Consider the following 22,122-nt stretch of genomic DNA (forward strand, 5'->3'; position numbering starts at 1 on the left):
ACCATTGAGTGCTTTTTTAGCTCATTCGATTGCATAAAACCGCAGCAGCAACGTTGCTGGATTGTTGTTAGTCTCTTTCTTCATCTTTTTCATTTCCTAATCAATCTCTTTCTTGAATCCCTAAAACCCTAATCTCAAAATCCCATTCAAATTTCAACCCAAAAGTTTTGGTTTTTGATTGTGTTCTTGGGTTTCCTCTGAAAAAAATCTCATCTTTTTTGCTCCTCATCTCTGATTTCCACTCCTCAAATCAAAAAATCAATCATCAAACATCAATCAATCCATTTTTGTTTTCATTTTTTCTTGAATCTCTAATCTCATTCACATTTCCATCAATTTTTCTCTGGATTTTTCAATCGAAAGTTTTGATTTTTGATCATGATCTTGGTTTTCCATCAATCTTTTTCTTTCATCTTTAATCTCATTCACGTTTCCAGTTTAGAAATCCTACAAATTTGAAGCTTTTCTTTGTTTTCCAAGATATCATCCCCAAATCCAAGCAAAAAAACCCTAGAAAATGGTATCAAAATCATACCCAAACCTTCTAGAGCTGGTCTCCGGCGATCCACCATCCTTCGGCCACCTCAATGGCCGGATCCCACGCGTCATCACCGCCTCCGGCCTCATCCCCGACCTCTCCGACACCGACTCCGACACCTCCTCTTCCTGCTCCGACTCCTCCGGCCACTCCCGCACTATCATCGTCGCCAACCACCTCCCCTGTCCGCGCTCACCGTCGCTCCTCCGGCTGGTCCTTCATCTCCGACGACAACTCCCTTCTCCTCCAACTCAAATCCGCCATCAATCCCCACTCCGACATGGACTTCATCTACATCGGCTGTCTCCGCGGTGACGAGATTCCCATCTCCGATCAAGACGAGGTCTCTCAAACCCTAATCGAAAACTTCAAGTGCGTCCCCGTCTTCCTCCCTTCCGATCTCCTCTCTCGCTTCTACCTCGGCTTTTGCAAGCAACACCTCTGGCCTCTCTTCCACTACATGCTTCCTCTCTCCCCTGAACTCGGCGGCCGCTTCGATCGATCTCTCTGGCAAGCCTACGTCTCCGTCAACAAGCTCTTCGCCGACAAAATCCTCGAGGTCATCAGCCCCGACGATGACTTCGTCTGGGTTCACGATTACCATCTCATGGTCCTTCCCACCTTCTTGCGCAAGAGATTCAATCGGGTAAAGCTCGGCTTTTTCCTTCACAGTCCTTTCCCTTCGTCGGAGATCTACAAGACTCTTCCCGTCCGTGAAGAGCTCCTCCGTTCACTGCTGAATTCCGACCTCATCGGCTTCCATACCTTTGATTATGCTCGCCATTTCTTATCCTGTTGTAGTAGAATGCTTGGATTGAGCTATGAATCAAGAAGAGGGTACATTGGTTTGGAGTACTACGGCCGGACTGTGAGTATCAAGATTTTGCCTGTTGGGATTCATTTGGGGAAGCTCAAGGCTGTGTTGAGCTTGCCGGAGACGGAGAAGATGGTGGCGGAGCTCGCCGACAAGTTTAAAGATCGGATAATGCTGCTTGGTGTGGATGATATGGATATCTTCAAAGGGATTAGTTTGAAGCTTCTTGCAATGGAACAGTTGTTGTTGCAGCATCCGGAGTGGCGTGGGAAGGTTGTTCTTGTGCAGATTGCGAACCCGGCGAGAGGGAAGGGAAAGGATGTCAAGGATGTGCAAGCCGAGAGCTTTGCGATGGTTAAACGGATAAATGAAGCTTTCGGTCAACCGGGATATGATCCTGTTGTGCTTATTGAACGACAGCTTCAGTTTTATGAGCGAATTGCGCATTATGTTGTGGCGGAGTGTTGTCTGGTGACCGCGGTGAGAGATGGGATGAATTTGATACCTTATGAGTATGTTGTGTCGAGGCAAGGGAATGAGAGGTTGGATGAGGTGTTGGGATTGTCAAGAGAGGCTCCGAAGAAGAGTATGCTTGTGGTTTCGGAGTTCATCGGGTGTTCGCCGTCTTTGAGTGGTGCTATTCGGGTGAATCCTTGGAATGTCGATGCGGTGGCTGATGCTATGGCCTTGGCATTGGAGCTGCCTGAGTCGGAGAAGCAGTTGCGGCATGAGAAGCATTATCGGTATGTTAGCACTCATGATGTCGGGTATTGGGCGAATAGCTTCTTGCAGGATTTGGAGAGGACTTGTAAGGATCATATTAGGAGGAGGTGTTGGGGGATTGGTTTCGGGCTTGGCTTTAGAGTGGTGGCTCTTGATCCAAACTTTAGGAAGCTTTCGATGGAGCACATTGTTTCTGCTTATAAGAGAACAACAACCCGTGCTATTTTACTGGATTACGATGGTACTTTGATGCCGCAAGCATCGATTGATAAGAGCCCCAGTGCGAAGACAATTGAAACCTTGAATAGTTTGTGCCGGGATAAGAACAATATGGTGTTCATCGTCAGTGCTCGAAGCAAAAAGACTCTGAGTGAGTGGTTTTCACCTTGTGGAAATCTTGGCATCGCAGCGGAACATGGCTACTTTTTGAGGTAAAGACTGATACTACATCAGACCAATATCAGGTTTTGTGTATGTGTAATTGATGATCTGTGTTATCAGGTTGAATGGAGATGCAGAATGGGAGACGTGTGCTCCTGTTGCTGATTGCACTTGGAAACAAATCGCCGAGCCTGTAATGAAATTATACACCGAAACAACTGATGGTTCTACCATTGAAGACAAAGAAACAGCACTTGCCTGGTGTTATGAAGATGCCGATCCAGATTTTGGGTCTTGTCAAGCTAAAGAAATTCTTGATCATCTGGAGAGTGTTCTTGCCAATGAACCGGTCACTGTAAAAAGCGGCACAAACAATGTGGAAGTTAAACCACAGGTTTAGAGAACAAAACTGTCTTTCTCCCTCAGCATTCAGCATCTGGTGCTGATGTATGAATTATAATCAATTTGCTTAATGAATGCAGGGAGTGAGCAAGGGTCTTGTTGCACAGCGTCTGCTTTCCATTATGCGGCAGAGGGGATTAGTACCCGATTTTGTTCTCTGTATCGGGGACGATAGGTCTGATGAAGACATGTTTGAAGTGATCACCACTGCAATGGCGGGCTTTTCATGTACTCCGTCAGCCGAAGTTTTTGCTTGCACGGTGGGCAGGAAACCCAGCAAGGCAAAGTATTATCTGGATGATACTGCAGAAATCGTTCGGTTGATGCAGGGCTTGGCTTCTGTTTCCGAACAAATGCCCAGCAATTTGCCAGGTATCATACAAGGTGTGATACTTAACGCTTGATTTATTGCTTCCATCTTGTATGACGATGTTGTCAGGATGTATATAAGTTAGCCTTTCTGCAGATAGTTGCCTTGTTGGCTGTGCATGTTTGTGTTGTTTAATTTCTCTTCTACCCATATGTGTATATAGTTATCATGTCTTGGCTAACTGGGGAACCTATAGATCAGTGCCTTCACAGGTTTATGCCTAACCATAATAGTATCATGGTTTGTTTGATTACATGATGAATGCTTATCAGGATAGCATGTTTTGAATCCAAGCCCTATCGTTTTCATCTAGCATGAGATGTGATTTGAATATTTGGGGTTTTATGCAACAGCTCTAAGAGTGAACAATGTGTTTTCCTGATGTTATGTCTCGATGATGTTTTGTCGTAACTTAAACTACAAACAGTTTGTTCTGATCATTGGTTACTTGATTATGGTTTTGTCGCGCTGTGCAAATTTAATACAAGCCTATGTTGGCTTAGTTATCTTCAGAGTAATCATGAATTTCTGATATTGAAAATGCTATAAATTAATGCAGAGAATGCAAACAAGACATATTGCTAAATTTACATACTGATATAACAGGGAGCAATCTATCTATAATTAATCAATCAGTAAAAATTTGGAAATGGAAAATGCTGAGATACTTCAGGGTGTTAGACATGATGCAGCCATGCAATAGCATACCAATATACATCTATACTCACAAATAAGTACATCCTTAAAAAATATTATGTGTTTTCCAAATGTTATGTCTTGAGTTTTGTCGTATCACAAATTACAACAAACAGTTTGTTCTGATCATGGTTTACATAATTTTGGTTTTGTGGCTCCATGCAAATTTAATATAAGCCTATGCTGGTTTAGTTATCTTCAGATTAAGTCATGAATTTCTGATATTGAAAATGCCATAAATTACTGCAGAGAATGTAAACAAGACATCTTGCTAAATTTACATACTGATATTACAGGGAACAATCTATCCATAATCAATCAATAAGTAGATATTCTGAAATTGAAAATGCTATCGGATATTTCAGAGTGCTGGATAAGATGCAGCAATGCAATTACTAGCTACATCTATGCTCACTAAATAAGTGCATCCTTCAAAAAAAAAAATTTATGATACTGAAAATGCTGTAAATTAGTTCAGAGAATGCAAAACATAGCAGCGGCACATCACAGACAAACTGATATGAGATGTAGCAATCTATGTTTACTACACAAGTGCATGCTTTCAGGCGTGTAAAAAGAATTTGTGAAATTGAAGATGTTATAATTTACTTGAAAGGCCTGCAAGACAAGATGCGGCAATGCACTTGAGTGCCGATATAACAGGGAACAATCTATGTAATCAATAAATAAGTGCATGCTTGCTTTCAGATGGTCAAAAAGTAAGGAAATTCTGATATTGATAATGTCAACAAATTACTTCAAAGATTCCAAAAGAGGCAATAGTACACTTACTGATTGTTTGATGAATGATCAAGGTGAATCTTTGACCAGTATGTGGTAGAAATTTACAATTGTATCTGCAGTGGCTAACAGTAACAATGTTCTTTCAATTGGAAAAGTTAGCAGAACAAAATTTTCCAATCCTATAATAAACCCTTTCATTTCACTCGGCATGATTAACTCTTGAGAAGGAAGTCGGCTTTCCGTAAGAAACTCATGAAATGAACAATGTGTATCTCTATCTAAATGATGTCTACAGTTGTGCAGAAAGAATCTCATTCCAGGTATCAGGAATACCTGGAAGGCACCAATGTAGGCAGTCTTGTACACCTGCATTGGCCTTGCTACCATACTTCGATATATGCCCTTCATTTCGAAGTTCCGATAAAGCTGTAATGTCCAAAAGTTTAACCTTGGTGCCCTTAACAGCACCTTCTGCACCAGGATCAGATGAACCATCCCGTAAAACCTCACTGCCAGCAGTTAATGGAGTTGTATTGTCACAGCTGCCACCAGTATTCCATTCTCCATTCACAAAGTGCCTGGGTGATATTGATCTGAAGAAGGCTTTCAAATGTGGGTATTGCAGTATCTGTGAATCCAGCCATTTTACCACGCTGTAGATAGTCAAATTTTTTGCATTCATCATCATTGCAAGCTTTCTATCTTTAACTGGTTTTCCGCTGGCATACATCACCCACCGGTTTGCATTGAACTTGCCTCTATTCCAATGGTGACCAGTGTTGAGAACTACAACATCGAGCTTATGAAGATAATGCTTTAAAAAGGGAACAGGACGATCAAGATGCATGGCGTAATTGGTTGCCGGATCAGTTAGATTCAGAGGTTCCAGCTCACAGAGACTTGCAGACCAATAATATAAGATTGTGGTGTTGGTGCTAGGGAATCGATAAGCCCAGCCAGCCGGTCGTTTAGCACCTGGCTCTTGAACAAGACCATATTCTGATCCAATGTCTTCTACTTCAGAGTTTTCTTTGCCACCAGTGACCATGCACATCAACGATTGGAACTGCTGTCTTCCCAACGAGTCCCCCACAAGAGCGATGGTTTTGCCCTGCATCCTGAAAGCCAGCAAAGCCATTAGCATTCCACAATTAAAATATATTTTTTTCTCAAATATAATGTAGCCAAAGGAGAGTTCAAGTTTAGAGCATATACATGCCTTTTTAAAAACTCAGAACCTTTAAACTCTGGCATATCGCAATCTTTTGGTTGCCAGCGAAAACTCTCATATGAGAAATCTTTCCGCTGCATCAATCTGCAAGCCCACATGCTTGAAAGCCACTGTTTGCATTGAAAACCTGAGTACAACGGTCTCTTCTTGTCCGCAAGCCATTTTCCTTTTGCATAATTGCACCCTGGAGCAAGAATATTGGGTAATTATAGAATATAAGCAGATTACACAGAAGTTAAAAATAATTCTCACAATTGTTGATAGCAAAAGCAACCACACTAAATCAAGAGCGTAGTACCCAAAAAAGATGGTTAAACGGATTAAAAATCAAAAGTGAATTCCAACCAGAGCAATTTTATAGCACAAAACGCAAGCATCATTGCAAAACTGTGCTTAAAGCAAACTTCAGCTGAAATCCTTATGAACACAGAAGAGAAGAGCACTAAATTAAAACAAGGAACAATAACCAGCTTAGAAAGAAGAGCTACCTGTTTCCTGCGCAGGCGATTTTGTCAAATCCTTATCATCTTGTCTTGGTTCCAATAAACTTGTCGGCAATCCTGAGGAATTCACTGAATGAACATCAAGAACATGACCTGCTTCAGCAACAGGCTGGTGTTCAAGTGTGTTTACAGTTGACTGGTGTCCATTTGGAGATAGCTGTTTGTATTCTTTCAAGTGGGTATCAGGAGTAAGCTCGACAGTTTCTATGGCCATGACATAAATCGGAGGTTAGAAATAAAGGAGCAACGGACATATTCTGATAACCAAACACTGATGAACGAGGGAATCAGACCTGTAGAAATGACATCCAAAGTCTCAGGTGGGATGAGAGAAGAAATGAGAGGTGTCTTCTCCCATAGCAACAAAATAAGTGCCACTGACACAAGAGCGATAATTGTGACAGAAATCTTAATGCCCTTATGTGAGTTCCCACTCTTCATCACTTAAGATGTCCACAGTCTATGTTTCTCCTTCTTTTAAGTTAAGAGGCAATCAAATAAACTTTCACACGTAAGCACATCCTCTCTGTGAAAAAACAATTGATTATCGAAAAATATACAAAGAAATAACAACTATGTGAAAGAAAAATATCAAGTATAAGCCAATTCTGCACAACAGAGTTCTCACACATTATAAGCACAAAAGCTATTTACCATAGACAAGTTGTGTGGAGTAGACAAGTAGGTAGGTTGGTACTGATGTGCCGGGACATGCCATTGATCTCTAATAACAAAACCTTTGTTGGTATCAATTCTTGGCAGAAACACAATGCAAATGACTGCTATTATGAGAAAATTGAAGCATTAACTAGCATTCTCTAATCTTTATGGGAACCATAATATATTAAGGAGAATTAACTAATAGAAACATGAACAGCAAAACAAGGTAAGAAATCCTCGTGTGAAGCCACAACTACAAACATCAAAACTTCACCCAAAAATTTCAACTACAGATTTATGGATTCTTAATCTACCAAACTTATCTGTTATGTGTTTGGAGAAGGACTAAGAGTGGATTAAGATTAAGGTCCAAATTGACTTATTGTCCTCCCTTATTCATTTACGATGCAAGAAGTATCACCTTATACTGAAATAAATTTTATTAATCCACACAAGAGGGATAAAGCAAGTAAGAATAATAAATCCAAGGTTTGGCTCTGATTCCTGAATTAAATGCCTTATTTTTCTCTGATTATCCATCCAAATACATCCATCAAATTTTAAAATTATAAATGTTCATTGATTCAACTCATTCTTTATTCCTTATTTTGGACAAACATACATAAACAGCAAGTAAAACTCAAAAATAAATGACAAGATATCACCTTTTGAAAACAAAACGTAGAACAAATAAACACCACCAAAACAGAACAATCACGAAAAGAAAATACCACAGAGTTGAAGCATGGTGATTAAATTCATCTAACTCCGAAAAAAAGCGAAAATTTTTCAACATTCACATTTATATCACACAAATTAAAGATGGAATCCATGAACAAAACCATCAAAACATGTTCGGAAGCCAAATGGCATCAATCCGCTCAAATCAAACATAAAAATTTCCATCGAAAACCAATTGAAAGACCAAAAAGAGCTCAAATCCTTCAGAGATTCATGGAGGAGAGATCTTATCAAAAGAAGAAAAAAAATTTATGCATCAAATACGAACCAAACCAACAGATCAATCAATCCACAGAACCAAATCCCTCGCAGAAACAAAAAAATTGAAATGAGAACAATTTGAATCACCTTCAGCAGTGATCCGAGCTTCAGATTCCTCTTCCTACGAACTGAATTCACAGCTCCGAAAACCAAAGAGCGAGAACGAGAGAGAGAGAGAGAGAGAGAGAGGGGTCCGAATTCCACACGGAGAGACTTGGTAAATGGGTCGTAGATGGGAAGCGGATCGGGTTGGATGAATCTCCCGGATCCGGATCCGAATCCCGATCCGGTACCAGACCCGTTATGGTTGGAGAACTACTCTGCCTGCCTGTCACGTAATGAGTCTGTTTGATGTGGAAGATTTCACGAGACAGCACAAAACAACTACTATTGTTATGTGTTTGATTCAACACAAATGATCGAATCAATACTGCATAATTCCCTAATTTTTTTTATCATAATAGTACACAAATTTTATCGGGATACAGGATAACTTAATGATAAATTTATCTTTATTTAAAGTTAAAAATTACAATACTATATTACAAATGTGATAGGATATGATTTATTTATTTATTTGTTTGATTTTTAGGATTAAGATTATAATGAAAGTTTGTAACTTTGTTGTGGATTGAATGTGTTATAAAATTATGTTGTGTTTGGATTTAGTTAATTTTTTAACTTGTTGCTATGTTGTTAATCCTTGTAAAATTTGATTAGATTTTCATAAAATATTAATATTATTATTATTATTTATTATAAAACAAATATAGAATTATAAAAAATATTATTGTAATTGTACTATTTTGTGTTCTCTATTTATACAAATCAAACACTAAACAACAAAAAAAAAAATTGTATTGTCCAATAAAAATAAAACATAGAACAACACAAGCACTTGTGTTGTGTTTTAACCACTAGTCTTTGTACTGTATTACTTGTGTTGTTCTCATTAACGAATCAAACATATTTTATAAATGTGTCTACTTCCGAATTAGATTGGATCTCATGAATCTTTATCCAAATCTCCAGATCCAGGACCAAACCGTTGTAGTTAGAGAACTACTCCTTTTTATATTATAATTTATAAGTATGTGTATTTCTAGATTATGTAGATTTTAAATTATTTGTCCACATAATTAATTTAAGTGTTAATCTTTAAATTTAATCTTACTCATTTATTTAAATATTTTATTCTCCATTATTATGGTTTTAAATACATAATTTTAGTATATAGAGAAAAAAAAATAGGAAAATTAAAAAAAAAAAATCTAAATTTTTATAAGGATAGATCCACTCCATTGGATCCGCATCCAATAAGAAAGGATATTATAAGTCAAGAATGTCAGCTGCCATAAAAAATGGGTTTGCCCGTTAAATGATCTGTTAACCCTCCACAACGGTTTTGTGTGATTCTTTGGCTGCTTTGAAAAGTTAGTCAGATCCCTGAAAGCATTGATTAAAGGGAGATGATCTTATGGGCCGATTTCGTGATAGTTTATGATATCTTCAGCCTTGAATTACCTTAATTTAAAAATTTTTAAAATAAAAAATAGTAATTTTTTTAATAAAATTATTAATTTATTCTTATATCATATAATAAATAAAAAATAAACTTTTTATAAAACCATGATTAAAAATTAGCAATATTTTACTCAATTTATCTTTTTAATCCCTATCTTTTAATTTATTCACAATAGATCCCTATATTGTTAAAAGTTGGACAAATTAAATCCAAATTGAGTAAAACACAGGGAGTAAATAGGGGAACAACCGTGAGGGGCTAGACCTAATTTACCCTATTTTGACAATATAGGGACTTAATGAAGACAAATTAAAAGGTAGGGACTAAAGCGGAAAATTATGTAAAATACATGGATTAAAAAAGGTATTTGGTAGGCTAAGATCTTTCATCATGTAAAATAAAAATAGTATATTATTATATTTTATCTTAATATAAAATGAAAAAATTAAATATAACAAATATAATATAATTATTAATAATAAAGGCTTATTATTATATTTTGTATCAATACTTTGCTATAAAAAATCATAAATTGTGTAGTATATTTAATATAATTATTAAAATTAACAATAAATTGTAATGAAAACATAATTATATATTAAAAAAAGTAATTATTTGCATAATTATTTTTTGTTATTATTAATAACATTTAATTGTGTATTTTTAATTAATTAAAATTAATGTTGAACCAAGGTGGGGTAACCTCACAAAGATGTTTATATCCTAGAAATATATCCAACTTAATAATATTTTTAAAATCCAGATTTACAAATCCCTCCAACCAAACACAAAATTTTATAATCCAGCATTCCAACTACATCAAACCAAACACCAGATTTAACACTCATTGTATTTTTAAATACAATAATTATAACTACATTGTAATTTAAAATCCACTGCATTTTCAACTACATCTAACCAAACACTACCTAAAATTAAAACCTAATTGTTTGTTCTTTTAGTAAACCATTAAGCATAATTAACAATTTTCTTTAAAAATTTATGTTTTTTATTATTTTATTTATTTTCATAATTAAAATTTAAAATGTACTTTCACTAATAAAATCGAATACATTGACAACCAAAAATGTTGTTTATTTGTAATGACATGCAGCTAATTTTTTTATTATTATTTTTTTTTTACTCTATTTAAGAGAAATCAGAGATATGTGCATGCATAAAGTACAACCGCAAACTCAATAAACACTTATACCTAATAAACCAAGGTACATGCAACAAATAGCAAATATGAATGAAAATAATTCAATTGATAAGATTAAAAATCGAAAGGGATTAACAGCAAATTTCCAAAATTAGATGAATACAAATAACACGATTAATTTATTCCAATATTTTCTGGGATTATAAAGTTTACATAGGAATTATAATACAGAGGTGATATATACATCATCCTTCCAGCCATCAATGTCAAACATAGAGACAGAGAATGAGCATCACCATTGAAAAGCAGATGCTGCAACTGGTATTCAGTAGGGATTCCAGATTCAAGCATCAAACTTTTCAGAATTGTAAAAAAAAAAAGCACAATGTTTTTTTTGCCACGAAGTTTCTTCGCGTGTTGCTCATGTTGATCCTCGATTCCAGTGGAATTTCAGCTAACCATTCCTGTCAAACAAGTTTTAGATTTTGTTCGCAAATATAACTGGTGTATTATTATCTATAGAGGTCACATTTATTTTGTTGTAAAAAGAAACACCATTTGTTTTATGCTAACCATTTTTCCTGCATATGAAGTTTTGTTTATGGTGGAAAGCAAGGAACCATGCCCTTGTTAGCATAAGCATCACTAGAAGTGCAGCCTATCAAACCCATAGTAAGTTATTTCAGTAATAATCATGATCATATACTGGCTGGACAAACTCAAAATATAAGCAACAAAGATCTAAAGCATCATCATATCCATATGCAAATTAACAGTTAAAATTTAGATTCTACGAAGTAGTGAAAGAAATTTGAAGATAATTTGATTAGTAGATAAATCCTATTCCTATCTTTGTCTACAAGACAACAATCCAAGCAAATGATGTTTTCTCATTCATAATAAGATTTAGAAAGCAAAGCTTTGCTTATACTTCCTTATTCCCCCAACCCCCAAAAAAAGATTCAGTATGGGATAGGTTATTACCTACTTTGAAGAAACACCAGCGAAACCACTTTGAGGAAAATGTGACAAGACAGAGTTTCCAGAAGTAAAATCATCCAGAAAATCCAAACTAATCTCTTGCTTCACAATTTCTGCATCATCAAAAGTGCAAGCGCCACCATGTCTCATATCATTAGTTGATGACTCAATGTCATCCACCACAAACCGGCTGGGAATACAAGTACCTTTACCAGCAAAGCAGTGATTCCTCCCCACTCCCTGCTCAGGCAAGGTTCCTATCTTGGTCTCAAACACCTCCTTGTGCAAACTTGGCACAAACCCCGGCGTTTTATAAGAGAGACCAACATTTACAAGTGTGTTTTGCACCTGCCAATGATCATTACTATCTGCGTGACCGGAAGCAGATGACACTGAGGATGAAATTGATCTTGACATCAAGTATGCATTTGACATACCGGCACCCTTAATATCTTCATCGGAGATTTGTGGCATACCAACTGCTGCATTATTTGACTGCGACAAAGGATGACTATACCCCACAGCCATACTGCTGATATTTGCGTTATAAGCTTCGCTTACACGAACAGAACTTTTTCCTGCATGATAGTTGGCCAATGTTCCGGATTGGGACCCTGCACTGTTTGAATTCACAGGAATAGGAATGCTCCCAACCTGGAAATTGTTCATTGGCTGTGAAGGTACAACCAAACAGGAAGGTTGCACATTAATTGCATGCTGAGGTTTTGATTGCACAGGAAGCGGTAATTGCTGGGGTATTTGTAACATAATATTACCATTTCGGACGCTGCTCATGGCTTCAAGATTGCTAGCACAACCTGAGATGTCAGATTGATTAATAGGCCAAGCTGGAAAACTAGGGGATGTATCCTCAAAAGATATGCTGGGGTGAGGGTGCTGGTTAGATGAGTTAGATTGGCATTTAAATATAGGCTGTCCAACCGGTACTTTGTGTTCAAAAGGAATGTACTTTGGTCCTTCTGAAGATTGTAGAAAAACGGATTGGTCAATTGGAGGCATCACTAAGCTCTCAGAAGGGCGGCCCATGAGCTCTGCACGAAAAGCAGCCAGAGTTTGTGGAGGAATTTGCCCTGCAGCAGTCAGCACTGGAAACTCAAGTCTGCCTAATGAACCTACATTTGAATTTGGTTCTAGGGTTGAACAGAAAGAACTTGGGTGAGTCACCCCGCTTAATCTCTTGAGATACAATCTGAACTTCTGCACATCATTACAAAATCATTGAAAAATAAGATCCTTACAGAAAAAGCAAATGAAGAAGTTAAAAGCAATAAGAGTAAAGATGTTAAAAGCAATGAAACTAGAGATAAAGACAAACAATATATTACGCATGCTTATCAGTAAATCTATGAGAAGATCAAAATCTGGTCACATCAGCGAAGAGGAACAAATAGTAGAACATGGCATTTAGCAAACAAGTAACAGACTAAGCATAGGACATAAAACTTGAGCAACAACACTAATGCAATAACCATGAACAACATTCCAGATACAATTCATATTAGCAGCATATGCATCAGTGGTGAAAATACAAATGGTTTAATGCATAACTCAACAAACAGTTGAAGAACTGCAAAGGCATGTATTCACAAGATATGATAAAATGTGTAAAAAGTAAAGTCACTTGAAAGAATCATAAGGAAAAAATGAGGGAAATTAGAATTATTATAAGCCTCAAAAGAAAAGCATATATATTTTATATAATTTGGAATTATACCTGTAAATGGCTCGCAACATTTTCCCTGGTTAGACCAGGGACATTCATCAGTTCAAGAATTCTCTTAGGAACAGCCTCTGCAAACAAGTAAGAAAATATATCCATCATGTAGGTACAGTCACAGCAACTGTTATTCATGTGCTCTCCTACAAAAAGGGCACAGTTTACATGTATAAGCAATTATAAAACAGTTTAGAGGTGAGAAAGTCATACTATCAATGCCAAGTTGGTTCACAGCATTGACAAATTGTTGATGGAGTTCCACTGACCAAACTACTCGTGGTTTTTTGGATGAGGATGGATCTTCACTATCCAATTCTCCATCATCATCATCTCTAGCATCTCTTTTCTTCTTTTGAGATTTCAGAGTACTATCAGTTCCATCATTCACTGATGAAGTATATTCAGCTTCATCTATTACTCGTCTCTGGTGCTCAGGATCTTCTGAGCTACATAAATTTTCCAATTCCTTGTTCTCATTCCATTTTTTCCTGACAACATGCTGCCAAATATTCTTTAACTCTTCCATGCGTACAGGTTTAATCAAATAATCACAAGCCCCATGTTTTATTCCTTTCATCACTGCATTAGTGCTCCCATCAGCAGACATCACTGTGTATGGAAAACCATGAACAAACCATTCTCAAAACCTTTTCAGGGTACAAAAAAGCATTAGTACAAAGGATTTTACTCACTTATAACAGGAAGATCCATTTCAAGACCAACAAGTTCAAGTAGCTTAAATCCATCCATGTCAGGCATATAAACATCACTAATCACCACATCAAAACCATCAAAACCATCCTTCCTTTCCCTGAGAAGAGATAAAGCCTTCGAAGCCCGAGTACAAATTGTGACTGCAAGATTAAAAATCTCCATTGTAATCAACAGGACATAAACAGAACACGCTACTTTCAGTTGAAAATGAAATCAGATGTGGATCAATCAAAAGCCAAGGTCTTGAAAGGAATCCAGAACCAAAAATACCAAATTCAACATTAAATCAACAGTAAGCACACTAAAGAATCTAACTTTCAAGATTAGTCTCAGTGATTTATCACCAATAACTACCAAACTAACTAAAATCCAACATAATTCAATATCAAAATCTCAAAGAACATCAACAAGATCATCACGAGCACCTCACCTCGATATGAGCATTTATGAAGCATCTGCTCAAGGATTCTCAGGCAAGTAACATCATCATCCACCACAAGAACTCTTAACCCCGCCGGGAACTGATCACCACCACTCCCCATCCCGGGCTTCATCATCCTCACCAAAACCACAAGAAAACCCTAAAACAACAACCAAATCCACTCATCCGCCACTCATCCAGCTCCTCCAATGAACCTCCACCAAAATCCTCCCAGATTTACAGCCAAAATCCAGAGGAAAGAGCGAGATCTAGGTCAGCGAGCGCCGAGAGAAGCGAAGAAGAGATCGAGAGATCGAGAGAGAGAAAGAGAAAGAAGAGAATGAAGGGTTGGGGTCTAGTGTTTCAATCGGAACAGCAAGGACACCGTACGATCACAGCGGTAAAGCACGAATATCGAGGCAAAATTAACGGCTGGGATTCAACGAAACCGATTAAGTACCAAGTCGCCAGACGGCGATAGAATTGAAGCTTGGAGACGAACTGTTTACACCGACCGCTAGATGGGACTAGAGACCTGTGACGTGCACGTGGGTTTGTCCTATTGGTTGGGTCGTTTTTGTGGTCGGCAAATAAGAGTGTTGTTTTGATTAAAGGGTGGGTCCCGCGGAGTGGCCGAGCGTGCGGGATGGGGCCCAATTCTTAATGGGCCAATTTGGAATTCGCTTTTGTGGCTTTTGGACCATCTTCGTCTTTGTCTGTACTCTGTACTCACTGTTTATAAAATTATTATTATAAGTTCATTTTGTTTATTTATTTAGTTAATCCAGTCCAAATTATTATTATTATTATTATTATATTTCAATAAAATTAAATCCTAATTTTATTGAAATATATATATATATATATATATACACGCAAATGACTTTCACTGATTGGTGGCGTATCTTTTTTTATTCTAGTCTGGATTAACTGGTGCTTTACTTCTAGTAACCCAGGTTTTTTCTGTTTGTACTGTTCACTAAGAATGCTTATACATTGTTGTTGGATAATGATCAAACAACTATTTTAATATTATTTGACAATGTTTAATATTGTTTATGATTATTATGTATCACGGAGTATTATACAACGCTTTTTGGTATTGTTTAATACTGTTTATAAATAGATCGTATCTAAATCCAGTATATATTATGATCATATATATATATATATATATATATATATATTCAAATAACCATTTTATAAACATAAGTAATCTTTTGTGAGCTATATGTATTAAAGTGTCCATAATGTTTTTTATTAAAGAATATAATTGAAAGAAAGATATGTCCAAACTATTATTTTGTTGTTATTATTAGTTCATTATAAACTAGATGAAATATTTAAAAATTTAATATAATTATTAAAGAAGCCCTTATAAATAATCGCAGATAGCGACAAGATTAGGCATAAAGTTTTTAATCTCTATAAAGAATTTTGAAGATATATATTAATTAATGTTTATATGGGTGGCATGATTTGCATGCCAATAATATCAGTATATAATATTCATTGGTATTTTATAAGCATTAGTGTGTGCATGAATTTTATTCTAGATGCCAATACTTATTAGTATTTTATTAACAGATTTGAAGAATTATTTCAATATATATATATTTTTATATATATTATAGCCTCGCTTTTTATTTCTTTATTCATGTACTCGTACATAATCTTATTTATTATTGAAATCATGGTTTAGAGAATAACTAAATTTCTATTATGGAAATATATATATATATATTAATCATTCACAAGTGACAAGTATAACTATTGGCAAAAAGAGTTAGGGCAATAAAAAAAAACTTTATGATTTCCATGATTAATTAAAAAAAACATGTGATTTATTTTTATATTTACATAAAAAACAATCTCTTCCTCCTTTGTTTGTCTCATTTTGTAGTTTTTATTAGTATTTTTAGTTTGTCCATTTAGAATTTTTCAAAATTTACCATTTATATTTAATGCACTTCAATAACTTCCAATAAATCATATTTAATTATAAATTCAATTAATTTATATATAATTTTTTATAAATTTTAGATTACCAATTAACTTCAATTGACTTTCTTAATTTATATAAATTAGTTAAAATAGGCAAATAAAAAAGACGGGAGAAAACAGTTAATAAAAAAACCATGAACGATTTTAATCCTGCTTATAAGTTGAATTAATAAAATCACCCTTCCTACATAAACAAAAATTAGCACTATTAATAGTTTTTTTTCCAAAAAAAAATGTTTTGTCCTTTATTAATAAATTATATAAAAAAATTCGTTTAATTTAAATAAAAATGGAAATATTGAATGGGCTTAAATTTATAAAGGCCCAAAAAGTCTCACAAGGCCCAAACCAAAAGCTTTTTTATAGAACTATCCTGAAGAAGAATATCCCCACTTGTCGGTGCGGCGGAAAAAGATATTTTTCATAATGAGTACGGATCACGAGGCAAAAATATCCCAACATTCTGATGACGTGGCAAGAGATGAGTGGATCAAACACTCACACAAAAATAGATATTTGTGCGCACTCATCTGATGCACTATACTCATTTTTTTTTAACGGTTTGTGAAAAAGTCGGCTAGAATTGACCTCGCTTTCACATTTAATTACTAAACTGCCACCCCACTTCATGCTCTGACAAACCTGTCAAATATGTAAATATGAATTAAATATATTTAATAAATATGCCAAAAATTTAAATTCAATCTATTTAATAATTACGTCAAAAATCTAAATCTATTAATCTCTATGTATATATACACCATGATTCAAGGTGTATATATGTATATATATAACAATTCCTATCACACTCCCTCATGTTTCAATAAACATATCTCTCATTGTGAAAATGGTAATTGTCCATTTCCAACATTGTTTTAATCAAGCTTTGTGTACTACAGACGCATGTGTCTCTACCTGTCAATTTTGATAAGCATCTAATAAAATATTTCGACTTCCAACTCACTCTTTGCACGGCCAATATAGATGTCTTCACTGATAGCTATAAAAATACACATATTTATATATAATTAAGTGGATGTATACATTCACACTTTTATATTTATAGACGCAGCATAAATTACAAATTCAAAAAAAATTTATAATTTTGGAAGATCTAATGTGAAATAAAAATTATTCTTGTGAAAAAAACTATAGAACTATAAAAATTACTGTAAAATTTTAAATTAAAAAAGTTAAAAATCTAAGAAAGCGAACAAAATACTACGGATAAAAACCACTAGTTATTTAAATTTAAAAATTAATAATAATTTAAATTTTGATAACCACTACTAGTTATTGATGTCAATAAATATTTAAATTGATTCAAAAACTCATCTCAACATCACCAATTTAACCTCATTCTAACTCAACGAAATAAAATAAAACAACCAAAAAAAATAATTTGTAAAAAATGATGATAATAATAATTAATTAATTAATTAATTATTATTATTAAATTGTTTCAAGTTTTAAGTGAAAGGGGTAGAAAAGGAAAACTTTGCTTTGGACCGAAGATATCTATCGGATAGGAGATATTTTATAGAGCCCATTAGTGGAAGTGGGCCCACGAAATCCCACGGTAAGACACCACAATGGCATTCTCGTAAATAACTGAAAAGACATGTCCATTTCCCAAAACCACTACCCAATAGCACATTATTTAGAAATATCTCGAGTTGAAACCCTTCCTTCTTCGCGAGAGAGACACAGAGACAGAGAGAGAGAGAGAGAGAGAGAGAGAGAGAGATGGATGGAGAGGAGAGTGTGGGGAAGAGGCTGAAGTGCTCGTCGGAGGAGGAGGAGGAGGATGTGGAGTTGTTGTTGGAGGAGGAGGAGATGGGGATGAAGGGGATGTTGTATTATCCGGTGAGTTTATCTTCGTTTGTGGTTGCTGATGCGCTGGAGCCGGACTACCCAATCATCTATGTCAACACTGTCTTTGAGATGAGCACTGGTTACCGTGCTGATGAAGTTCTTGGCCGCAATTGGTATTGTCTTCTCTCTCTCTATCTCTGTGTCTCTGAATGGTTTGGGAATTATATGGAGAAATAGAGGGATTTTGTTTTGTAGTTTTATAGAAATTGGGTTTTGATATGATGATATAAATGGGGATTTTTAATGAGAAACACTGATGTCTGTTTGGTTCTGTCTCTAGATTCTTGTGAAACCCTTATGTGATTTTGATATGAAACACTGGTGTCTCTATCTATTTTTGAATTCTTGTGAATTATATGAGAACTTTTGTGGTTCTAGAAAGATTTTTTTTTTCCTTTTGATAATTTAGAAAGATCAGATTTTGCTTAAAAAAAATCTCACTTTTTCGCTCTCGCTATCTGTGAATTATTGGGAATTTCATCAAGAGAGAAAGTGGATAGAATTGCTTGCAAAGTGGGAAAGATGGGGATTTTGATATATATACATGTATATATATAACTGATGAAAAGATTGACTGTGAATTTACATAACACCATTTTAGTGCTTCTCCCAAATGTGCAGTGCTTGCTTTATCTCAATTGTTTATTGCTTTGTTTTATATGTTTGTAATTTCTTTCAACTGTTTTATGCTTTGTCACATATGTTTATGTTTTTTTTCTCCCAACTATATAGTCTTCCATTTGCTTACTATTTAGGTTTTTTTTTTCTCCTAACTGTTTAATACTCACTTTTTTTCTCATTTTATTCCTGCTTCCAATTGTTTGAAATCTAAACATTTGAGCATAAAACTAAATACGTTAATAGAAATCTAAACATTTGAAAAACTAAATTGCATATCTAAAAAAACCTAACCAATGCTATATAAAAGATATAAGTGTTCACGTTTAGACACAAAAGGTATTTAGGTACAAAAAACTAAACAATGGCACACAACAATTTACACATTCAGATTTAGCTACAGGAAGAAAAAGATGAAGGAGAAGAAATACTTAGCTACAACAGATAATGAAAAAAACAAGATAAAGAAGAAGAAAAAGAAGTAACATATCCAACAAGATGGAGAACAACAGTGAGAAGGAACATATATTAGAAGCATTAAAAGAATGAGAAGAACAAGAGAAAAAGAATATTAACAAGATCACTAAAATGAACAAGAAATAGGAAGAGAAGAAGAAGACGAAGAAAACAGCTCCGCCAAGGTCTTCACGAAGGGAGGGCATGTTTAAGGAGGAATTCAAAAGGGAAAAAGAAGAAATGAAAAACCTTCACCAGATCCTCAACAAGGAATATAAAGTAATTTTCAGGGGAAGGAGACATGAAATGGTGACATCATGAAAATAAGCAACCTTTCGGTTAGTTTTCTTATTATTCATGGCAAGGGGTTCTGTCAAGGGCTATGATTGTAATTTCCATAACCCCATTAGTCAACTTAATCATCGTAGTGAAAAGTAACATTGGGTTCCATCATGAGGTGATTGGGTACATAAAAAGATGAAGGGGTTAGGAGGTCAATTTGGATGTATCATGGGAGTAAGAGGTATTTAACACTAGTTTTTTTCCCATTTAAATTTATATATAGCTGATTCTAATTTGACTTGTTTCAATATGTTGCCTATTTGTTTCTTTGCTAATTGTAATTTAGAGAATTTTTATTTGGATGATGCATTGCTTGTTTTTATCTGAAAATTTTTAATTTACTTTATCGTGTTGTTTAGAGAGAAGATTTAGATTGCATGCGAACTATTTATTGTTTATTTTCCTCGCAGAACTTATATGAAAGAAACATTCAATTTGATTTTTCTGTCAAGGTTACATGAAACTCAAATGCTTTTGCTTTGTTGCCTCGCAGTCGTTTCTTACAGTTTCGAGATCCGCGGGCACAGAGAAGGCACCCTTTGGTTGATCCTATGATTGTATCTGAAATCCATCGAAGTCTCGAACAAGGGATTGAATTCCAAGGTGAGCTACTGAACTTCAGAAAAGACGGAACACCCTTGGTGAACAGATTAAGGCTCATACCGATACTTGGCGATGATGGTATTGTGACACACATCATTGGCATTCAGCTTTTCTCAGAAGCAAATATTGATGTGAACCGATTATCGTACCCGGTGTTCAAGCAAAGTTCATATCAGAAATCAAGTAATTGGGATCCTTGTATTTCAATTTCAGAGAAGAACCATACCAGTCACCAATCAAATTATTGTGGTATCCTACAGCTCTCTGATGAAGTTCTAGCATATAACATATTATCACGGTTGAGCCCTCGAGATGTGGCGTCAGTAGGATCAGTCTGCATTAGAATGCAGCAGCTAACGAAGAACGAACATTTGCGGAAGATGGTTTGCCAGAATGCATGGGGCAGAGAAGTTATTGGTAATTTAGAGCTCAGTACGAAGAGACTTGGATGGGGTCGGCTCGCCAGAGAACTAACTACACTGGAAGCGGCAGCTTGGAAGAAGTTTACTGTAGGAGGTCGAGTAGAGCCATCTCGATGCAACTTCAGTGCGTGCGCTGTAGGAAACAGATTGGTTCTTTTCGGAGGCGAAGGCATAAATATGCAGCCAATGGATGACACATTTGTTCTTAATTTAGAGTCAGCAAATCCAGAGTGGCACCGAGTGCAAGTGGCTTCGTCTCCGCCTGGGCGATGGGGCCACACGCTGTCCTGTCTCAACGGATCTTGGCTGGTTGTGTTCGGGGGATGCGGTCGGCAAGGCTTGCTCAATGATGTCTTTGTTTTAGACCTCGATGCTAAACAACCTGCATGGAAGGAAGTAGCAGGTGCAACTCCTCCCTTACCAAGATCTTGGCATAGTTCTTGCACAGTAGATGGCACAAAACTTGTAGTATCGGGCGGCTGCACAGATGCTGGTGTTCTTCTTAGTGATACATTCTTGCTAGACCTCACAAAGGAAAAGCCGACATGGCGAGAGATACCATCGTCATCGTGGACACCGCCATCTAGATTAGGACACACTTTATCAGTCTATGGAAAGAACAAGATCTTGATGTTCGGAGGATTGGCGAAAAGTGGGTCATTGAGATTAAGGTCCTGTGACACATACACTATTGATTTGGAGGAGGATGAACCTCAATGGAGGCAATTAGAGGCAGGTGAATTCATCGGTGAGAGCCCTCCGCCGAGATTAGACCATGTTGCAGTGAGCTTACCTTGTGGGAAGATCATCGTCTTTGGTGGATCAATCGCTGGTCTTCATTCTCCATCACAACTCTTCCTGTTTGATCCATCGGACGAAAAACCGACTTGGAGAATGCTAAATGTTCCGGGACATCCTCCCAAATTTGCATGGGGACACAGTACTTGCGTCGTCGGAGGGACCCGGGTTCTCGTTCTCGGCGGTCATACCGGGGAAGAGTGGATCTTGAATGAGCTTCATGAACTTTGCTTGGCAAGCAGACCAGATTGATGAAGAATTTTGCTGTTAATGTGAAGTATCTTGGTTTTGTTTCTTCTTTGCTCGAAGTTTGTAGGTATGTATGTTTGTGTTTACTGTTTTTCTTGATGAAGTTGAGCAAATTGCAATCTGAAATTTGGAATAGCATAAATCACAATC

The 22,122-nt window shown here is 36.0% G+C and overlaps 3 protein-coding genes and 1 pseudogene across 6 annotated transcripts; 2 read left to right on the forward strand and 2 right to left on the reverse strand.

Annotated features, from left to right (window-relative positions):
• On the forward strand, window positions 1–3,481 carry LOC120263363 (annotated as a pseudogene).
• Window positions 3,482–4,658: 1,177 nt separating this feature from the next.
• LOC120263365 (protein trichome birefringence-like 14) lies at window positions 4,659–8,249 on the reverse strand. Of its 3 annotated transcripts, none has more exons than XM_039271231.1 (6): window positions 8,152–8,249; window positions 7,057–7,124; window positions 6,696–6,928; window positions 6,388–6,606; window positions 5,888–6,083; window positions 4,659–5,786 (listed from the first exon to the last, which is right to left on the reverse strand). In XM_039271231.1, exons 3-6 carry the CDS (start codon window positions 6,841–6,843, stop codon window positions 4,958–4,960), a joined length of 1,392 nt encoding a protein of 463 aa, XP_039127165.1. In that variant the 5' UTR covers window positions 6,844–6,928; window positions 7,057–7,124; window positions 8,152–8,249; the 3' UTR covers window positions 4,659–4,957. The 3 variants fall into 3 exon arrangements, with proteins under 3 accessions (XP_039127165.1, XP_039127164.1, XP_039127163.1); XM_039271230.1 differs by having other exon boundaries at window positions 7,057–7,181; XM_039271229.1 differs by lacking the exon at window positions 7,057–7,124.
• Window positions 8,250–10,902: 2,653 nt separating this feature from the next.
• On the reverse strand, window positions 10,903–14,946 carry LOC120263364 (two-component response regulator ORR21-like). 2 transcript variants are annotated; one of them, XM_039271227.1, is made up of 6 exons: window positions 14,615–14,946; window positions 14,163–14,324; window positions 13,681–14,079; window positions 13,468–13,544; window positions 11,740–12,950; window positions 10,903–11,215 (listed from the first exon to the last, which is right to left on the reverse strand). In XM_039271227.1, the coding sequence occupies exons 1-6, from the start codon at window positions 14,739–14,741 to the stop codon at window positions 11,206–11,208; spliced, it is 1,986 nt and encodes a 661-aa protein (XP_039127161.1). In that variant the 5' UTR covers window positions 14,742–14,946; the 3' UTR covers window positions 10,903–11,205. The 2 variants fall into 2 exon arrangements, with proteins under 2 accessions (XP_039127161.1, XP_039127162.1); XM_039271228.1 differs by having other exon boundaries at window positions 11,736–12,950; window positions 14,615–14,945.
• Window positions 14,947–18,320: 3,374 nt separating this feature from the next.
• On the forward strand, window positions 18,321–22,105 carry LOC120263372 (adagio-like protein 3). Its single transcript, XM_039271241.1, has 2 exons — window positions 18,321–18,597; window positions 20,394–22,105. The coding sequence occupies exons 1-2, from the start codon at window positions 18,356–18,358 to the stop codon at window positions 21,973–21,975; spliced, it is 1,824 nt and encodes a 607-aa protein (XP_039127175.1). The 5' UTR covers window positions 18,321–18,355; the 3' UTR covers window positions 21,976–22,105.
• Window positions 22,106–22,122: the final 17 nt, after the last annotated feature.

This window comes from Dioscorea cayenensis, chromosome 6 (assembly GCF_009730915.1).
Source record: "Dioscorea cayenensis subsp. rotundata cultivar TDr96_F1 chromosome 6, TDr96_F1_v2_PseudoChromosome.rev07_lg8_w22 25.fasta, whole genome shotgun sequence".
Lineage (NCBI taxonomy): Eukaryota > Viridiplantae > Streptophyta > Magnoliopsida > Dioscoreales > Dioscoreaceae > Dioscorea > Dioscorea cayenensis.

Coding starts and splice junctions, on each gene's coding strand:
- LOC120263365 (XM_039271229.1), bottom strand. CDS start 6,843: ATGAAGAGTGGGAACTCACATAAGGGCATTAAGATTTCTGTCACAATT. Junction 6,084..6,387: donor ATCGCCTGCGCAGGAAACAG/GTAGCTCTTCTT, acceptor TTCTTGCTCCAG/GGTGCAATTATGCAAAAGGA. Junction 5,787..5,887: donor GGTTCTGAGTTTTTAAAAAG/GCATGTATATGC, acceptor GCTGGCTTTCAG/GATGCAGGGCAAAACCATCG.
- LOC120263372 (XM_039271241.1), top strand. CDS start 18,356: ATGGATGGAGAGGAGAGTGTGGGGAAGAGGCTGAAGTGCTCGTCGGAG. Junction 18,598..20,393: donor GAAGTTCTTGGCCGCAATTG/GTATTGTCTTCT, acceptor GTTGCCTCGCAG/TCGTTTCTTACAGTTTCGAG.
- LOC120263364 (XM_039271227.1), bottom strand. CDS start 14,741: ATGATGAAGCCCGGGATGGGGAGTGGTGGTGATCAGTTCCCGGCGGGG. Junction 14,080..14,162: donor AATGGATCTTCCTGTTATAA/GTGAGTAAAATC, acceptor TTCCATACACAG/TGATGTCTGCTGATGGGAGC. Junction 13,545..13,680: donor GAACCAACTTGGCATTGATA/GTATGACTTTCT, acceptor ACTTGTTTGCAG/AGGCTGTTCCTAAGAGAATT.